The sequence below is a fragment of the Lissotriton helveticus genome, chromosome 5_1 (assembly GCF_964261635.1).
Source record: "Lissotriton helveticus chromosome 5_1, aLisHel1.1, whole genome shotgun sequence".
Classification (NCBI taxonomy): domain Eukaryota; kingdom Metazoa; phylum Chordata; class Amphibia; order Caudata; family Salamandridae; genus Lissotriton; species Lissotriton helveticus.
Genome location: NC_136065.1, coordinates 323703782 through 323724560, shown reverse-complemented (window position 1 = coordinate 323724560; position 20779 = coordinate 323703782). Strand labels below are relative to the sequence as shown.

The 20779-nt window shown below is 42.3% G+C and overlaps 1 protein-coding gene across 1 annotated transcript in view; it reads left to right on the top strand.

Moving 5' to 3' along the window:
- ACAP3 (ArfGAP with coiled-coil, ankyrin repeat and PH domains 3) overlaps positions 1 to 20779 on the top strand; it is a 273786-nt gene that overhangs the window by 215475 nt on the left and 37532 nt on the right. Inside the window, exons 11-14 of the mRNA XM_078640379.1 lie at positions 7206 to 7318; positions 13061 to 13112; positions 13617 to 13717; positions 16487 to 16577. Of these exons, the coding sequence (XP_078496505.1) occupies positions 7206 to 7318; positions 13061 to 13112; positions 13617 to 13717; positions 16487 to 16577 (357 nt within the window). The remainder of the gene's footprint in view (positions 1 to 7205; positions 7319 to 13060; positions 13113 to 13616; positions 13718 to 16486; positions 16578 to 20779) is intronic.

Here is a 20779-nt window from a genome sequence, read left to right as displayed (position 1 = left end):
TGGAGTTTGTGGAGCAGAGATTTGTTGATTCCGGCTTAGAGGGCATTCCGGTAGTCCAGCCTGCTGGTGATGAGTGCATGGGTGACGGTCTTCCTGGATTTGGAAGGGATCCATTGAAAGGTCTTGCGAAGTATGCGGAGGGTGTTGAAGCATGTGTAGGCTATGGTGTTGGCCTATGGGTCTGTTACATGAACCATCTTTATCTACTTTAAATCTACCTAAGAAGGAGATTGGCCATGTTATATGTTCTGCTCTATCAGTCACACCATGTGTGACATCAAAGAATAGTGGAAGCAGTAACCAGGGCTGACCACCCAGAGTGTGTGACTGCAAGAACTAGACTAGAGTGAAAATGTGTTAGTTGGGAGCATGATCAACGAAAGAGCTGAGGGAAGAGAGGATGCATCCAGGGCAGAGAAAATTAGAAGCATCATATTCATTTTTGTGTGGGTGTGTGACATTGTGTCCTTCCCTAATAAACAGTGTTGATTCCTTAAAGTTACTCCTAGTGTCAAGGGCTGCCAAATATGTATGCTGGTCCCCATCATAAGAGTATTATCTCTGACGCAATTGTGCTCGTTCATGGTATAATTGTGCCATTGCCATAATATTACATCCTTTACTATTTTGGGCATACAAGTCTAGTAATTACATACTTGCTGCCATCACTGACATGTTAAGAGCATAACTGGCTTGCTTATAGCCATTCCTGACAGAGTGGCAACCGCTTCTCCCATAATAATATCCATAACTGATATATGTTGGGCATCCAGCTGTGGCACAGTGGTAGCCCCGGTTTAATGGTGGACATTATTAGCATAACAGATGCATTAATAGTGTTATGGTGAACATGCATGGCCTATGATTCCAATTCCTGGGTATTTGAAGCAGAATGTGTACATCCCTGGCATTTTTACATGGCGGTACTCAATAAAAACGAAAAGCTGATGTTTAGGGACTGTGTATTTTCTAACAATGAAAACTGATTTGATTTTTAAAGAAAAATATTATGCTTTTTCTGAAAAGGTTTTTCTTTTGGAAAATTGAGTTTGATTACTGGAAAATGGAAAGTGGTTTGGATAGAACAATATGTGTATTTTTAAAACCTAATATGCTAATGAAGACAAAACATTACAATTCTAAAACACAGTTAAAGTTGTTAGCTGAATGATAATTCAATTTGAGTTGGGGAGACTTACTGCTGTACTAGTAACCTTTGAGGCACACAGCATGTGATGATTTTAATTTTACTTGATTATAAGCATTCAATATTGATAAACGTTTTCCTAGCATTCTGCTTATAACTTCATCTGGAATGTTTGGGTGGTGACTCCTGATAAATCTTTCTATGGGTGGTCATAGTGTAATGTTAATACATATCATCAGCATTTTACAGTGACAAAATATGGTAGTAGCTCGGCAGGACCTTCCTTGAGCAGAATTAGCTCTCACTACAGAAAAGGTTGGAGACCCCTGCTCTACGTCATCATGCATCATGTGTTTGGTACGAGCAGGTCTTTTCTTTCTTCCTGACTTCCAATATATCTTCAGTGTTTCCTTTCTTTGCCTGGAATTAACTTCATTTTCCTTGATGGTATTCTATGCTTGAAATTTATTTTTGCATTCTGAGGCTTTCAGGCCTCTAAACATGTGAATAGAGGTAACAGGTCCATTGGAGGTCACTTGTCAGACAGAAGGCAAGCCTTAACTGACGTAGCCCCAGCCCTGTCATCTTTAAAAAGAACCAGTCTGGCAGTTCTTTATAAGCCGGTCTTCTTTCTCAGTATTCCCTAGAGCTGGCTTCATATGTATTTAGTGGCTGCTGCCAGTGTAAATGCACTTGATTTGAGATGTGCTGGTCGTGCCAAGAGGCCCCCGTATCACCCACGAGGGACCTTGTGCCCAGTGAGAAAACATAATACGATCAAGATCACACAATGTAGTTCGAAAGTGAATACATGCATCTCACACCCACAACAAAGAGTGTTTTTTAAATTACATTTTTTGAAACCTAACCAATCTGGCTTCAAATGGGGGTTCCTGATTGGCTCAATCAAGCAATCTGCATTTGTAGAGTGCAGCACTGTCACCCCTGGGGGTATCTGGGCGCTGTAGTGCAAGGTTTCCATCAAAAAGCCAAGTCTTGAGGAAATGGCGAGAAAAAGGAAGAAACAAGCAGAAAAAGGCTGAACAGAGGGCATAAAAATGAGCAAGCAGAAAAGCAAAACAGGGCAGAAAAATGAGCAGATGGGGCGAAACGGAGGGCAGAAAAACGAGCAGAAAAGACCAAACAGAGGGCAGAAAATGTAAAACAGAATAGAAGAGGGCAAAAGAGAAGGCAGAAAAACGAGCAGGAAAGGCAAAATAGAGGGGAGAAAAATGAGCAAAAATGGCAAAACTGAGCAAAAAACGAGCAAAGGCACAAACAGAGGAGAGTAGGCAGACAGGCAGAAGTAGGGTGACCAACCGTCCATAAATTTCACGGACAGTCCGTAAATTGGATCCTTTTAATGGACCCCGTTTGTCCGTAATTTTGGCCATCACAGGGAGCAGCGCTGCTCCCTGCGAGAAGCCTCAGCCCCTTGATGCTGGCGCCTCGCACTCCTCCTCGGAGCACTAGAGCAGCCCCACCCGCCCATTGTCATTCTGTGTGGGGTTGATGATTGCCACATTCAGAATGATAATGGGCCGTCTGGAGTGTAACTACATGGGGTGGGCCTCCTCCTGCCTCGGTCTAGGGCAGCGCATTTTGTTAGATGGAAGGAGTGTGCAAACACGCACAGGCTGCTCCAGAATCCAGTTCATTCAAAGAAGCTGGTGAAAAAAGTTGAAAAGAAGGGGCCCGGGCTAGAGTGCTTTCAGTCTCATCATTTTAGCAAAGTGCAGTTTCAATATTATATTGAACAAAGCAATGATTGCTGCATTTTTATTTTATGCATCTAACAACCACTGACAAAGCCAATACTTCTGGCTTGTTGTAGGTGTAACGTTACTTGTGTTATATATCTGGATACAATGACAGAAGAGGCAAAATACCAGTCCGGTGGCACACTATGCTAAACACAGATTTTTAGCTTAGTTGTTTTAAGCCACCTGCCCTTAATTACATCAAACACCTCCTTTTGAGAGACGCCCCCCCTTTTTTTTCATCCCGCTTAAAGCCCTGGAAACAACACCATATAACAGTCGCCTCAAGTCCTAGCACTGCATCATGCATGACTCATGCCTTCCACTTTTTCAGATTGCCTATGTGCAGGGGCATAGTGAACCGTCCACCACCCCACCCCTTGCTTTAGGAACTACAGCAAGGGAGACATTTTTGATGGGTCTCTTCTGTCTGGAACTCTGCAGATGAAGTCTCAGCTCATAATTACTATGAAAAGGTTGGCGAGTGAGTAAGTGAAGAGATGGATGGAAGGATGGATAGGTGAATGGATGATTGAAAAGATGAATAGATGGATAATGGGCCAAAGGATGGATGGATGAGTGAAAGGGTGGATGATCGGTGAGTGAATGGGTGGATGGATGAGTGAAACGATGGATGAGTGATAGGGTCAATGGATGGGTGATAGGGTCAATGGATGGATTCACGAGTGGATGAGTAGATGGATAAGTGGGTAGATGGATGGAAGGAAGGATGTCTAAGTGAAAGGGTTGATGGAGAGAAAAAGGGAGGATGGATGGATGACTGAAAAGGTGAATGGGTGAAAGGATGAGTGACTGGATGGATGAGTAAGTGAAAGAATAGCTGGATGGGTGAAAGGCTAAATGGCTGGATGGAAGAGTGAATGGATTAGTGTACGGATGGCTAGGGTGAAAAGGTGGAGGGATGGATGAGTGAAATGATGGCTGAAAGGATACACAATGGATAGGTTTGCAAATGGATGACTATGTTTTGATATAAATGGGATTATTTATATACTATTGCGCGACCTCCTTTGATGTGTCTGTAAAACCTACCTTTTGTCCCGAAGATTTGTCCTGAATTTTGACCCCCTGTCCTGAATTTTTGTCCTGAATTTTGACCCTTTGTCCTGAATTTTTACACTCAGTGTCCTGAATTTGCACCCATGACAGTTGGTCACCCTAGGCAGAAGAGGGTAGTGGACTGCAGGTAACCTGGACAGAAGAACTGTTGCAGAGGGAGCTGGCACAAGGACCTGCTCAATGGGGTCACGCTGCAGCACCTGTTAAGTAGGTCCTGGGGGGAGGGCAGGGCGCTGTGTGGCAGGGAGAGGGAAACGGCAAAAAGAGGGAAGAAACAAGAGGGCAGAAAAACGAAAACCCAGGGCTTCTTGGAGGACTTGAGAGCGAGAGACCGAAAAGGGGTTATACCTTGATAAATATAGCAGAAAGGGGGGCTGGCCTAGGACCTCCTGACTGGGTCTGGGTTGAGTGAGCCCCATCCATGTATTTTGCAGGGGGGCCCTCCTCAAGTTTTGCTCCGCCACTGCACATTGCGAGTCATACAGGAACATACACAGATTAAAAAAAATATAATTATTAGCACATATCAAATTTTGCCACATACCTTTAATATTTGCGGCAGACATTTTAAAGTCCTTTATTTAAGTTTGATTGTGTCCAAATGTGAATATGCCGGCGGCAACAGAATGAAAGAAGGACTTTTTAGAATGGCTGGTCCTTTACAATAAATGGAAAAAATACCTGCTGCATTGCACGAGTCCTACAGCAAAGGGTACACTTCCAATTAATACTTAAGTGGTTTGAGGAGATGTTTCCTCACCTACATCAAATAGGTTTAAGGTTTAAAATAAATATATATATATATATATATATATATAGATATATATATATCTATATATATATATATATATATATATATATATATATATATCCCAACATTGCTCGGCAATTGAGGCCGCACACCACAGCAAGAGAAGAAACATCCTTTATTTACATATATATAAAATATATCATATATATAGTTTCTTATCAAATGATGCCATATCGTTTCCTCATAAAAAATTACTATCTTAAAGTGGAAAACCTAAGTCTGTCTGACTGGAGGAAAAATCACTTTGACTTCATTTTCGTGGCTGTGTTCTTTAAATAAAAAAATAAAATTATAAATTGCTGATCGAGGTAGTTGTTACAACATTATTATGTTTGAAGAGGGCCACCACATTTTCTCACTCTAAAGGCAGCTTGAAGGGAATCAAGCCACGGCTGGAGGAAGAGGTCAGTGCTCGAACAGTTCAAGGTCTTCTGGCTACTTTGGCTCACAACGTGCAGGCCCATGCAAAGACTGCGGAAGGGTATCCTATTGGTGGTTTTGCATGAAAGTGAAAAATAAAAACAAATAAGCACAGTCCCGAGCAAACAAGCAGACTGTTTTTTTGGTCACAAGTGACTTTTGTGCAAAGCAGAATGCCATCACTCACAGAGAAGGGAACCAATGGCCTATTGGGTTCACCAATTACCCTATGCTGCATATTATGGTGGGTGGGAATAGAACGTGAATGATACAAGGACAAACCAATGGATGAAGAGGGTTAGCTGTATGCCCCTATAAGTATGTATACCTATGTAATTTATGTAAAATCAAATGTCTTGCCAGCACTAAAAATGGCAGCTGCTGTGTCATGAAGGATACATGTGCATGGTGAATCGGTGATCATACACGCATATAGGTCATCATGCTGGTGGCCAGCTGTTTTGGCCTTTTTGCCAATTATGTTCAGTCAGCAACAACTGTTTGTTTTGCTTTTTTGCCTATGCTATTAGCACTTACAACAAACATTGGCAAAGACAAAATGTTGGATTTTGCTTTTATAATGCAAAACCTCTTGACTTTGCTAATGCTTGGTTTGATAGCCAGCTCCAACTCTGGCAGTCCCCCATATGACTTTAGTTTGATATTGTGGTTTTGTATTCCATATCGTTGATGTGAAAATAAATGAAAATAAAAACGAACAATGAATGGTGGAGGACGTATAAGTAGGTTATGTTATGCTTATTCATAAAGTAGAGGGTTTAGCGTGCTTCTGCGTCTCTGTTCAGTGTGTTGGGAGGACAGTTTCGTGTATAAAAATAGTAGAGATCTGTGCAGTGTTTTTGACATCCACAGACAGATGCTGATACCTTTTATTGTGCTAACCGAAAATAAAACAAAACACTAAGTTGGTTTAAAACAGCTTACAAGGTTGCACAGACCTTTTCTTCGGATGACATTGAAAAATAACTTGTAAGGATTCATGTCGCCACATTAGAGAGTGTTACATTTCACACAAACAGAGATCTTTTGCATTAAGATTGATATCAGTTAAAAGGCAGAAAGAGAATTTACCGATACAATTATGCATTCCCGAGGAGGTTAAAATATCTGGGAAGTTGTACATTCTGTTCCTTATGTGCATTTTCTCATATGTACAGATAGAAGAACTGCTCACACGGTATGAGCACAATCATAAACATCTATACCTATTGGTGGTGATCTCAGAAATACTTGTACCTAACTTTCATCACATGTAGGCACACATGATAGATGAATAAAGGTTGTTCCAGGGGTGTTCCATGTACTTCACCAGGGACTCAGCATACCTCACCCATGTGGGACAGAAACAAGTGTAATTGACTAAATGTTCATCTGACACAAGTGATGCAGTCATCTTCCAGCTCATCAGGGAAGTTGAGGTTGTAAGGACTCCATAGTTTCTGCTCCGCAATGAGACAGAACTCTGCTTTGCTTGCTTAGTGGCACATGAAAACCTGCACCAGAGAGGACTCTGGATTTAACATTAACTTACTAGGGGAAAAGCAAATAATCTTTGAACAATACAACTGCTACGTGGAACTCTAAACTTTCGTTTTCATAGCTAGGTTCTCTTGAATGATGTGATTGAGTACACTTCGCAGATAACAATTCGAAATTGACAGAGTTTATGGGGAAGGACTGGTCCTTTCTGATAGATATCTCTTAAGTATTAACAAGGGGTATAAAAATAGGCCTGGTTCTCCTGGTAGTTAGCAACAAAAAAATTGCATGGTCACCAAAGGTGAATATTCATGGATTATAGAGATGCCTCCTTATTGATTTGAAATATCTGCTGTGAAGTGCCATATAGTTGTGAGAGCGCCTTAAACTTCATATAAAGTGGCGATATTTTTTCTCATCACATACCAGTGTTTTTTCAGTACAAGGAGCTTCCTTCCTCACACTTCGTTCCATCTTGTTTCCCTAGGATTTCTCCTACGATGACTCCAAAGTTGAGTTTAATGTGGATGCCCCCAATGGCGTGGTTATGGAAGGCTACCTCTTCAAGAGAGCAAGCAACGCATTCAAGACGTGGAATCGGTAAGTATAAGACTAAGTTGGCCGATCATTTGGTACTCGAACTGGTGTAGTCTATATGCACCATCCCACATGGCCTCTGTCATTGCTTCCACCTTTTTCATTGAACTTGGGCCATCTTGCTGTGAACGAATATAGCACGTCTACTTGATGGCAAATATTCCTCTCTCATGGAGTCATAAGTGATTACATGAGGAGCTAGCTTCTATTTAAGGCATCCTCTGCATTTTTATTTATCTTTTCATTAAATACAACCACAAGTGAAATGGTTAATGATATAATATTTAAAGCATGCCACTCAGTCTGCACACAGGATGCTACAGAACATTGTATTGTATTGTATTGTATTGTATAGTACTCTTATATAGCGCGACTGCCAGCCTACGGGTATCCTGGCGCTTTCGAGAAAAAACCCAATCAGATGGACGCAGCAAATTGAAAGGCTGGATGGTGGGCGCCAGGGTCTCAGACTTTGGCGAATAGCCATGTCTTTAGGCTCTTGTGGTGTGATATAAAAGGCAATGACATTCTTATTTTGCTATACAATACATGATTTAATGAACTGAGGTTGATAAAAAAAATAATAATTAAGGAGGTGCTATTACAGTACATGATTATAAGGGTCAGACCATATAGACTCAGTTCAGCAAGAAAGATGATAAGAATCAGGTTTGTTATAAAGTAATCCCATTACGGTCACAAAGGTAGGTTCGAAGTGGGACCCTAATGTGTGCTGAGGGTGCCAGAAGCATAGGTTTTAGCCTTACCATGGTAAATTGCAAGGTACCTCAGCCAATCCCATGTCTGGTGGTCGAATCTTGCATCCATGTCAAAGCCACAAGTTTCAACACCATTTCCATGATTTCCATGACCAGCTTACAAATTGACAGGACTTAACAAAGGAGCGCCACCAGTGGAGAACATGTGGGTTAGCACTAGAGTTTTGGATAAGGTATTCCCAGCAAATATCCATTACTCCTGGATCTTTGGGCCAGGCCAAGGACATGAATTTAGTGGTGGAATATTAGCATCCCGGGCATGCTAGGCACTGAAATGGATCAATTTGTTTCAAGACATCAGGGAATATTATGAGATATGCAAACACTTTAGGTGTAGCAGTCTATGCCTGATGGTAGTGGAGAGTTGGGAAACAACTTTTACAACACAACCATTACATCACACTACACTTACAACGCAGGCATTACATCGCAACATCCTTTACAACGCATGACACTACAACGCAGGCATTACAACGCATACCATTACAACGCATACCATTACAACGCTTGACACTACAACGCATGACACTACAACGCAGGCATTACAACGCATACCATTACAATGCATACCATTGGAGTTAGAATAGTTATTTTTAACCCCTACACTATCCAACACTACCCTACTGTTGCACCCCCTGGAGTTAGAATAGTAATTTTAACCCTACACTATCTAACACTTACCCTACTGTTGCACTCCCCTGGAGTTAGAATAGTAATTTTTACCCCTATACTATCCAATACTTACCTTAAATGCAATGTAATGTATGCGTTGTAATGGTATGCGTTGTAAAGGTAGTATGCGATGTATTGGAATGCGTTGTAAAGGTAGTTTTTTAAAATGCAATGTAGTGTCATGCGATGTAATGGAATGCATTGTAGTGGATGTTGCGATGTAAAACTGCGTTGTAAGTGCATGCATTGTAAATGTATGCGTTGTAACGCCATACATTCGGAGAGTTGGGCCACCTGAGTAAAAAAGTCACTATTGCTTATTAGTGAGCATCCACTCCAAGACTGAATCCCACGTTTCCTAGTAGGAAGCTTAAATGCGCTTTGGCAGTGAACAACAGTGTATAAATCTGTGACACCCAAGGTAATGAATCAAGGGAAAGTATTAGCTGCGCAAAAGGCATATATTCAGCACGTGGTAACTAAACTGTGTGGCACAGCTGCCTGAAGTACATGTCTAACTCAAGGGAAGTACCAATCCCCTCACGTTACCTACTGATTTATCGACATTGACTGCTTCATTTTATAGAGATGTCCCAAGCACATAATACTGGGACATAGTGTGCAGTCGGTCAGCAGAATCACAGGGGAGTACATTTGAGAATGCCTAGCCGGCCCACCATGCCCTGGCACACTGTGCAATGCAAAGTTTCGTTTAATCCAGTATATCAGCCTTGATTCAGTGGAACCAATGTTCGAATTTGTGGGTAGTTTGTCTCCAGGACCCCAAAATTGTATTGGCCCCCGGAGAGGGGGTCCCCTGGGCCCTAGCTAAGGGAGGGGGACCTCACACTACTCCCCAAAATAAAGTTTGGAGGACGCCAGCGGTTTGGGTGCCCCAGTCCTTACCATGGCTCGGAGAGCCCAACACCTCTTTCTCCATGTAACATGGCAGGACCATGGGGATGGGGTCTCTGGGCAATGGCTCGGGGTGAGGGAGAGGTCCACAAGCCACTCCGCAAAAGATAACAAGGCAGGCCACTGGGCGATGGGGTCCCCGAGGACATGGATTGGATCTAGGAGGGGGCGCATAGCCCTTCTCCTTAAATTAATACTGCATCAACTCCTTTGTCCCGACCAACCCGGGGGGCTTAAAATTACAATGAGCAGGAGCTGGTCTTGTTTTAAAAAAAGCGTGCCACTAGTCCTACAAGGAGTTGCGGTACTGTTAATAAAAATGTGTGTGTTTATAGCCCTGTGGGGTCCTTTGGGACCCCTACACCAGGCTTAGGAGGTCAAGGTATCCCTAGCCTGTCCATCTATATGTTTTTTTAACATATTTTTTTGCTTTGACTTTTTTACTTTTTTGTATTATCTTTTTTCAGGACAAGGGGCTGAGTCATATTTTGGCAGCCAATCAGATCTTATCAGTTTATCTGTTTGGTCTATGGATCCTTCATGTTGTGATGTATACACAGGTTATTTTGAACTTTAATTTCTCAAAAACAACTGAAAGGATTTACACCAAATAACAAACAGCATGCTTTCTGGGTAAAGATCTAGCTTTCTGCCAAATTTGTTTTTGAGTTAAAAATTCTATTTTTTAACTGACATTTTCACCTAACTATAATGACACTTTAGCCTTTGGTATTTTCACTGAAATTGTAAGGTTTATTTTTTTAGTGTAAAGGAAGGTATCATGGTTCTCTCATATTCCCACAAAAGTTGCCTGCAGCCAGCACAAATGCATGCAGTCACCCATATCTTGCAGGACACGTTTACAGGATGTCTTTGAAAGTTTAAAACCCCTCTATCTGCAGAAGTTGCCCACTTTGTAACCTATCAGATTCCTAATGGGGGCCTCTTCATTTGGTGCTCGCAAAAAATGTCCCCTCCCAGTCCGACCCTGCTCGCTGAACTACCAAATTGTTTTGGGAGTATCTCTCTGGCTGGCCTTGCGAACTATTCAACTTCCTGCTTATCTGCTAATTCTGCACTTAAAAACACCGTGAGCTTGGTTCTGTGAGGCCTGGCTGAGGGTGCAGGAGCAGGATTCATTCCACTCTCTTGTTAAATAAACAAGTGTGCTCCTGCTTCCTCCTAAGAAGCTTGAAAACAAATGCCACAGTGCACATAGCTTGTAATCCTCCCTGACAACTAACCCAAGCAAGCATTTGCAATGCAGTAGGGCTCACATTACATAAAGTTGAACTATTGGCGTTGCATTAATATTTACAATGCCAATAGCTCAAACTTTTAGCAATGTGAGACCTATTAAATTGCAAATGCTTGATTTGTAAAAGCGCCCCATTCCGCGCTTCCACTTTAATGGCAGCCGCGCACCTTTCTTTAGATGGGGCTTGTTTAAAGAAAGGGGTGCGGCCACCACTAAATTGAAAGTGCGGCATGGGGCGCTTTTACAAAAAACATTTGTTTTTCCAACTTGACAAACAAATGCTTTTTTTTGTAAAAGCGCCCATTCTGCGCTTTCACTTTAGCAGCGGGCGCACATCTTTGCTCAGACAAGCGCATCTAAAGAAAGTGCCGCAGCCGCAATTAAAGGTAAAGCGCGGAATGAGGCGCTTGTAAGAAAAAAAAATTGTCCAGCTAAAACCTACTTTGTAAGAAAACTGTAATTGGCCGGTGCTCCTGGTTTAAAAACAGAAGTGATGTATCGGGAGCACCGGCCAATAAGGAGCAGTGATGGAGTTGTCAGCCAATGGCAAGCAGCAGCTGTAATTTCACTTCTGTGGAGTTATTACATTAGGTCTTTCAGCAGCGCTTGCGTGCTGATGCTCGACCTAAAAAGTATTTCTGCTATGACTTCTCATCTTCTATCTTTTTTATCTTTCTCTTTCCTATTTGTATTTCTTTTCTTTCTTTGACCATCTTTCTCTCTGTATCATTTCCACTTCTCCTTCTTTTTCTTCTTTCTTTCTTTCTTTCTTTCTTCTTTCCTTCATCTTTTCATTCTTTCTCTTTTTCACTCTCTCTTTCACTCTTTCTTGCTCTTTTTCAATTTTTCTTTCACTTTTTTTCTCTCTTTTTCTCGTTCTCTTTATCTATTTCTTTCCTTCCTTCTTTTTACATTCTTTCCTTCCCTTTCTTGCTCCTTTTTTGTTTCTATTGTAATTCTCTTCTTGTATTATTTTTTTTTTCTCTCCTTTGTTATTTCTTGCTTTATTGCTTTCTCACTTTCTCTTATTTTTCTCCTTACCTCATTCTCTTTCTGCTTTTAAGAAGCACCTCTGGAACCCGCAAAAAAAACCCCGTGATTAACGTTTTGGTGATTACAGCCATGGGTGTGTGCATTAGTTTGGTGGATAGGGCTATACACTTTGCTTTCCTTCTGTCTTTCTCTACTTACTAAACTATCCAATCAACCACAGACCTATTCCCTTACCTGATGCATTCCCCCACTCACCAAACCCTCTCATTCACTCAATTACTATGTGTGCTAAAACATTCTCATTGACTCCTGCACTTACCCAGCTACCTACTCAATTACAAACCCATTAACTTACTACCCCTCTCTCAATGCGTGGCTCATTTATCACACACACAGGCAACCTTTCAATCACCACACTCACTATCCTCACTTGCTATTTCACTCACACACTTATCTATTAGCCCATCCCTCCACTCACTCAGTTCAGTGTCCTTATTGCTCAGCCACCCTTTCAGTCATTTGCCTTTTCATACACCCACTGATCAGTCTACACACTCCCCTCATCCACTTTAAATTTTCGCTGCTTGTGAAAACTGGACCTTTTTGTACAATTTGCACAATTTCCTCATATAAGAAGATTGTCACATTGTAGATATTTCTTGCTGTAACAGAGCTCTGATGCCGCTGCAGGTGGGTAGCTGCACATTAAAACCCCCAAATGCAATAACAATAGTATAACATGCAATTTCGGACTGTGTATATAAGCTGCCCAGTCAAATCAGTGGTGTGGGTGCTGCTTGAGAGTCGGATTTTCAGTTCATTTATTTTATTTATATTTTGGTATAACACTTCTACAATTTAACCTTTGCTTCAAAGCACTTATAGCTCATTGGTCACAGGAATGGAGCAGAGTAGCGATACTAAAGACTAAGGTTTTCATTCTGAGAACATACTTTTAACGTACAAAAGAAAACTATTGGCATTGTCTCTACTAGTTGGTGATTGATGCCCACTTTCCTTTTCTACTTTTGTTTTTTACTTGGTTTCCTGATGATCTTGGAATAGATTGACCCAAATTGACATTTTAAACATGCCACTATATTTATATATTTCTTTCTATTTTCACAGGAGATGGTTTTCCATTCAAAACAGTCAGCTGGTCTACCAGAAAAAGCTCAAGGTTAGTTATTCTTCACCATCACTACAGGCAGGTGTGCTCACAAAAGAAGGGAGAGTGTGTAGAATTGATGGGTTGGGCACCTCGCTATTGACATCTGTTATGAACTTGGTGAATGGCCCAAGGTTTAGGACTTGTGAAGTGCACTACGTAAATGATGGTTAATACTGGAGTGAACCTTGGAGGTTGAGAGCATCAATGAGGCAGTGGCTGGCTTTGCACAGTGCTTAACTATGCACCATGAAAGTGTGTAAGATAGCTTCATGGGTTGAGCACCTCGCTATAGAGATCAGTCCGGAACCGGTGGGACCAGTTCAGGGTTTAGAACTTGTGAAATTCACTAAGTAAATGATAGACATTACAGGCGTAAGCAAGGGATGTTGAGAGTATGAGTGAGGCTGTGGCTGGCGTTGCATATGGTTAACTATGCACCAAGTTGATGTAATGCATAAGTGCACTTTTCAGATCCCATGAGCTGGTAACCCTGAGCTTTCTGTACTTTCGCAGGATATCCTGACCGTGGTGGTGGAGGACCTGCGACTATGCACCGTGAAACCCTGTGAAGATTCGGAGAGGCGATTTTGCTTCGAAGTAGTCTCCCCTACCAAGTAAGCCCTAGAAAAGTACAAAGATTTACTGAAGGGCCCATTGATATATTGGAGGGCTTTGCAATACACTGGAGGACTCGGATGTATACTGTAGTGTGCTGAGATAAATTGGGGGACTCTGAGATATACAGGAGCTTTCTGAGATATATTGAAGCTCTGTGCTCTAAGATATGCAGGAGCTCTCAGAGATATACGAGGGCTCTCTGTAATATACAGGAGCTCTCGGAGATATACAGGAGCTCTCGGAGATATACAGGAGCACTCTGTGATCTACAGCAGCTCTCTGGGATCTACAGCAGCTCTGTGGGATCTACAGGAGATCTCTGAGATTAACTGGAGCTCTCTGGGATATACTGAAGGTCTCGAAGATATACTCGAGGGCTCTTCGAGAATCTTGAGGGCTTTAAAATACACTGGACATCTCTGAGATACACTGGAGGGCACTTAGATACACTGTAGGGTTAGATACACTGGAGGGCACTTAGATACACTGGAGGGCACTTAGATACACTGAGGTTCACTGCCACGAGTACTGAGAGATACTGGATACCTCTGAGATACTCTGGAGGGGTATGAGACACACAGGAGAGAGCTCTGAGATACACCGGAGAGATCGCTGAGATACACCAGAGAGAGCTCTGAGATACACTGAAGGACTCTGAGGTGCACTGGCATGCCCTGAGGTTCACTGTTATTTGTTATTTCAAATCTTTATTTCGGCATATATGCCATAAAAGAACAGTGCACACAATACATTGTATTACATTGGTCTAAAACAACATATCATTACTTAAAAACATTAGTTAAAAATACAATTCATGTTGGAAGATAATTTGAGCGGAAACAATACATTCATATGTCGTTGGGTGGACCACCACATCAGTTCCAAACAAATCAGTTCAGTTACAATTGATGCCCCATTTTTTTCCTTTGATAAAAAATAGAGAGTAAAAATCTACTGACACTAAATGTTATCGGTTGAGATGTATTAGTTATTAGGATTCTCAGAGCCTGTGGACATGACCTCGGGCCTAAGAGTAGGCATATTGGTTTGATCCATCTCTTTCTTGCCTGAGCATACAGAGGGCAAAAGAGGAGGATATGCTGCTCGTTTTCAATCTGGTCAAGTTCACACATAGGACAAGTTTCGTCCATTGCTGGGGACGATAAATCGCGATTCCTAGCCCAACGAGCCAAAGTTGTTTTAATTAAAAGATTTCCATACCTAAATTTTAAAAATAAAGTTTTGGCAAGTGGGGGCTCTATTTCATCCATAAAAATCTCATAAAGAGGTTCGTCCTTAAAGTTTAGGAACTTTGAGACTAAGGTCCCACTAGTTGTATTGCTTACAGTCCTATTTGCTATAAAGGTCCAAAAGGCCCTTTTTAGGATTTGTTTGGGGTTGGCTGGTAATTGCTCAGGGTTCTCCCAGAAGTGTTTCAATCCTATACTACTCAACCAGGTCTTAACATGCCTTAGCCATGGGGTAGCAGTCTGGCTGTCAAGTGCCATAATTTCTTGTAACCCGTCTCTGTAATCTTGGAGTTCGGGGACATGCCATAATCTAACCCACAGCATTAGAGGTCGAATCAGAACTTGGTGGTCAGTTCTTTTGAAGTTTAGGTCCAATTCCAAGGGTACTAGTGGGGTGCCTCTCGGGACCCTCACCAGACTTCGCATAAAATTATTATCTGAGGCTTTAAAAGTCTCCTTGGCCCCAGGGCCCCATATTTCTGCTCCATAAAGGACAGATGATTGGACCTTAAATTTAAATAGTTCCATCACTGGGGACACCGCTTTGCTGGTGCTCTGGCTTTGTTCCCTGAGGATTGGTTTAACATTCTGAGCAAAGATTAGTTTGCTTTTGTCCATTTGCGCTTTCCAGTTGAACTTTGAATCTAGTGTCACCCCTAAATATGAAAAATGGGGCACTGATTCCAACTTTACTCCTTTTAATGTTAAACAGCCCTTGTCCGGTTTAATAGGATTTAGGGACATACATTTAGTCTTCTTCCCATTAATCTCCAACCCCTTTTGACTACAATATTCGCTAAAGGTGTCCAATAGTGTCTGTAATCCATTTTTCGTTTGAGAAATCAAAATTGTATCGTCAGCAAATAATAGGGATGTTACCTTTTCGCCGTTCAGTTTAGGAGAGTCATTTTTACATCCTTCTAAAAAAGAGGGGATGTCATTTACAAACAGGGAAAAGAGCATAGGAGCCAGAACGCAGCCCTGTCGGACTCCACGTTCAATGGGTATTTTTTGAGTTAGTTCACCATTTGGGCCCCATCTAATTCTCGCAAAATTCCCTTCGTGTAACTCTTTAATCTGAACGACAAGGTTATTTGGCATGCCTGCTGCACTCAAGGTTTTCCATAAAAGATTTCGAGGCACCAGATCAAATGCTGCCCTTAAATCAACAAAGGCAACATATAAGTGGCACCCTTTGATCATTACGTACTTCCAATAGAGGCAGCAAAATCTAAAGATCTGATCTATTGTGCTAACTTTTGATCTGAATCCAGCTTGGAATTTGGTTAAAATTTTATTTTCATCCAGCCAGTCACTCACACGTAATAAAATGTGTCGTGAGTAGATTTTCTGTAGGATGTCCATTAAACTTATTGGCCGATAATTGCAAGGGTCCATCCTGTCGCCTTTTTTAAAGATTAAAACAATTTCCGCTCCCTTCCAACTTTCAGGGAATTCTAAAGAGCAAGATAATGTATTGCACAAATAATTAATATAAGGTGCCCATACTTCTAGGTCGTGCTTGTATAGGTCCCCCGGGATCTTGTCCAAACCTGGGGCTTTCCCAGATTTGATTTGGGTTATTGCCAGCTCTGTTTCCCCTAAGGTAAAAACCAAATGGTCTGCTAAGAGGTCATGGTTTACCACATTCGTGTCCATCTGTGAGTCATCATATTTTTTATATAGATTCGTAAAATGGGTAACCCAGGTTTGCTCATCCAGAAAAACATCTTTTGCCACCCTACCTACATGATTCCCATTTGCGACCAGCCTCCAGAAAGCCACATTATCACGCGATCTGGCGGCTAGCAACAAATCAGCCCATTTGTCTTCCTCCCATTTTATCTTTGAGGCCCTTTGGATAGCCTTATAGTTATTCCTGGCTCTTTTTACGTCTCTTGGAGACTTGGTTTTTATTGCCATTAATAATTCCCTCTTTGACTCTCTGCAGGATCTATCATACCATGGCTTACCATGGGACAGATTCTGGGTCTTTTGCTGGGATTTTTTGGGCATTTTGGTGACTAATAATCTTAGGTCAGCAAAAAATTTCTGATGTAACAACATAAAGGACATTCTAGATTCGTCCTCAGGCTTTGCAGCTAAATAGGGTCCAAATATCCCAGCAAGAAGTGAATATATTTCACTAAGGGTGTCACTGTTATCCAGTATAAACGGCCATTTCAGAGATCTTCTGTTGTTACTAATATGGATCTCAAAATTATCAGCACTATTTTCCTCAAATGGAAATTGCTGAACCGTATCGCTAAACAGTGAGACATCTAAAGTCAATATTAGGGGGAAATGGTCACTTTCAAACCGTTCCATAACTTCAAGGTCCAAAAGGTGTGTCCAGAGGGGTATAGAGGCGATCACAAAATCTAAGTTATTTTTATAATTATTCCTGGTAAATGTTGGTTTCTTAGAGCTATCGGATGGTAGCCGTCCGTTACAAGCCCTAAGAGAATGATCCGTACATAAGTTAATCATTTGGAGACCCTGTATTGAACATTTGACCGATTTAACGTTCTCAAGAGTAGGGATTTTGTTCGCTTGATCCTCGTCCTCGAAGATTTCGCTAAGGCCCAAAACTGGCTCAAAATTACAGTTTAAGTCACCAGCCAGGATAACAAAATCTTCTCTGGGATCTAATCCACTCAGAAAGCAATCCAGTTTTGTGATGGTTGGTGATTCTCTTGAAGAGGGTAAGGGCCTATTGTAGACATTTACAAGAAATAAATTCTTCCCGTTACCAAGCACAATTTTTAAAGCTAGTAGATCTACAGAGTTTGTATCTATCTTCTCAACTTTTGCCCTTAAACTTATTTTCACCCACAACAGAAGTCCCCCTGACGGCCTTCCACTTTTGGAAGGTATCGCACCTATACCATAGGTCTTATAGCCCACCCTGTGAGGCGTCTCCACTGCCCAGGTTTCTTGAAGTAAACAGAGATCAAAAGACTCTATAAAAAGTGCCCACTCCGGATCCCTCAGATTTTTCACAACTCCGGCTATATTCCAACAGACCAATCTAACCGGCAACTCGAGAGCAACTGACCTCTCGGGGAGAGCCCTTGGCATCTCTTCATAACAATTGGAAACCACAGGTTGTATTACCAAGGGTGTTGCCTCTAATGATGTCTTGTTACTCAAAATGGTTGTGAGTGATACCTGTTCTTCTAAAATATTTACATCATGAGGTACATTTGCATCATGGAGAGCAATCTTATCCAAACCAAAAGGCACAGAGTTCGCCAGTACATCAGGTATATTGACAACACCCACATCACCAAGACTCATTGTTTCTGGCCCCTCGCCACCCCGAATCAAAAAACATCAGTCGCAATCATCTAGACCACTAAAAATGTCAAACCTATTAAAGGTTTCTAGAGGTGTAAAAGGTTTTAGGTGGTCCATCCTTCTATTCTGGAAATTGCGTGATTTGGCCGGTACATAGTTCCATCCCAGAGAATCTGGGACTACCAAAGGGCGAGGGACATAGTGCAAATTGCTTGTATTCTGTGGTATAGGGGGGATACGTGACATATTGATTACTACCAACATTCTGTGCAGTAGGACAATTGATTGGTTGAGTTTGGGTTGTATGCTGTAATGGTTGATACTGGGATGGATGATACTGAGATGAGTGGTACTGAGATGGGAATACCACTGACCTTGGGTAGAAGTATGTTAGTGGTTTAGGGATTATTGTGTTCTTTGAGCCACCTAATTGCCAATTTAATATAAATTGGACAGCAGAAGGATCCCTAAAATTCACGACTACAACATCGCCATTAATGTCTTTGGGTCTGCCCCCTAGCCATTGGAGCCGACGAACATGGACGATCTCACCATTTATGTTATTTGCAATTGGCCTGTAAAACCTCAGCCAATGCATGATCTTATTCTTTAATTGTATGAAACCCTCTCTCTTGTTTTGTCCCAGCACAGGTACCCCTGTTAAGACGACCACATAGGGTACTGCCTCTGGCGGAAGTTCGGGCAAAGGTGTCTTTCTAGGTTCCCCCCAAGTATGTCTGGTTTCCCCCACCTCCCTTGATGGATTCCCTGGGAGTTTATTAAGGATATTCTCAGTGGTTTTATTTACAACGTTAATCGACGGTTGTTCATGATTTTTTTGGTTCATTTTAGGGGGTATGTTGGGTTGTGCAGATACTGAAGGTATATTCCCCATAGGGTTGGAGGATGATGCCAATGGGGAAGGAATGGCAATAGGGATAGTTAAGGGTAATTGAACTGGTACTAGTATGTTAGATGATACATTGTTCGTTAATAAACTAGTAGCATTGTTTGGTACATTTTTAGATACAACATCCTTACTACCCAATGCATACTCAATTTTACACAATCTACATTCTACTTCCATCAACCTCTCCAAAATAGATGCAGAATAAGATTTAATTAAACTCTCTATATTGAGTAATGTAGCATGGTCCTTATCCTCAGTAGGCACATTAGCAACCACATTAACATCCATGTTGTCCTCATTGTCTACTAGCAAATTTGGTAGGGGAGAAGATGTAACAAGGGACCCCTCCATATCTACTTGAGGAATACTAGGTTTCTTCACAGTGCTAATAATAACTTTTTTTCCCAAAATCAGAACAGCTCAACTTAGGTTGTAACAAATCCCCCCTTTTTCGCCTTTTTTTGTTCGGCGGCGGACCGTAAATTTTCTGCAGGGGTATGGGTCTTTTGCCCTATTACACAGTAATTTCACAGAAGGCAGAGCATTTCCCTTCGTCATACTTTGGCTACTGGTATGAGGAACTGGTGATAAACCATTCGAGTCCGTTTTTGGCGGAGTATTTGATATAAGCGCTATCACATTCCCGTCCAAATGCTCGCTGTCCAAATTATTGACCGGCTCATTAACTATTACATCATTATCAATATCAATAGAGCAGGAAACAGGAAGCGAGGTCAGTGAAACTGACCTATTCTTTATACTTTCTATGGAGCGGCGGCGATCCGCACGCCGCTCCGCCATGACAATTTCCCTGGAGATATCAGAGGAAGATTTGGTAAAATAGTCGTCAAGGGTCCTATTTAACAATACACCCTGTTTGTCTGATGCCGGCTGATCAGGATTCGTAATAGACATTGTTTATACTTAGTCCAACAGAGCTACAGGGGAAGCCTAGTTGTAAACAGCTTCGATAATAAACAGTACCTGTCACTCAAGGGGACAGGCCCAGTCCAGTCTCCTCAGTTCTCGGAGGGTCTAGGAGGGTCCGCCCTTAGTCCGGGCTTTGTCCCGGGATGAGTCCCGCACACGCGTCCCACTGACGCGTTGTGACTCCAGGTCTTATACGGGACGTTAATTAGGGGGTGGAGACACGGGAAGAGGCGGCAGGTGTGCTAGGTGATTCACGCACAGCCTGGTGGGCCTCGCAGTCCCGTCCTCCTGTGGCAGCAACTCTCTCCCCCAACGCAGCTTCAGTTACCCAGCGGGGCTCCAGGCAGGCAAAGCAAAGCACAAGGTCCAAATCTCCTCTGCGAGCGGCTCCCGCGAAGCGGGGGCCGCGAGGAGTTTTCAAAGGCACAGAGCAGGGGGGCGGAGACACGGGAAGAGGCGGCAGGTGTGCTAGGTGATTCACGCACAGCCTGGTGGGCCTCGCAGTCCCGTCCTCCTGTGGCAGCAACTCTCTCCCCCAACGCAGCTTCAGTTACCCAGCGGGGCTCCAGGCAGGCAAAGCAAAGCACAAGGTCCAAATCTCCTCTGCGAGGTCCACTGCCCTGAGATATACTGAGTGGGTTCTGAGCCATAGTGGGACACATTTTACA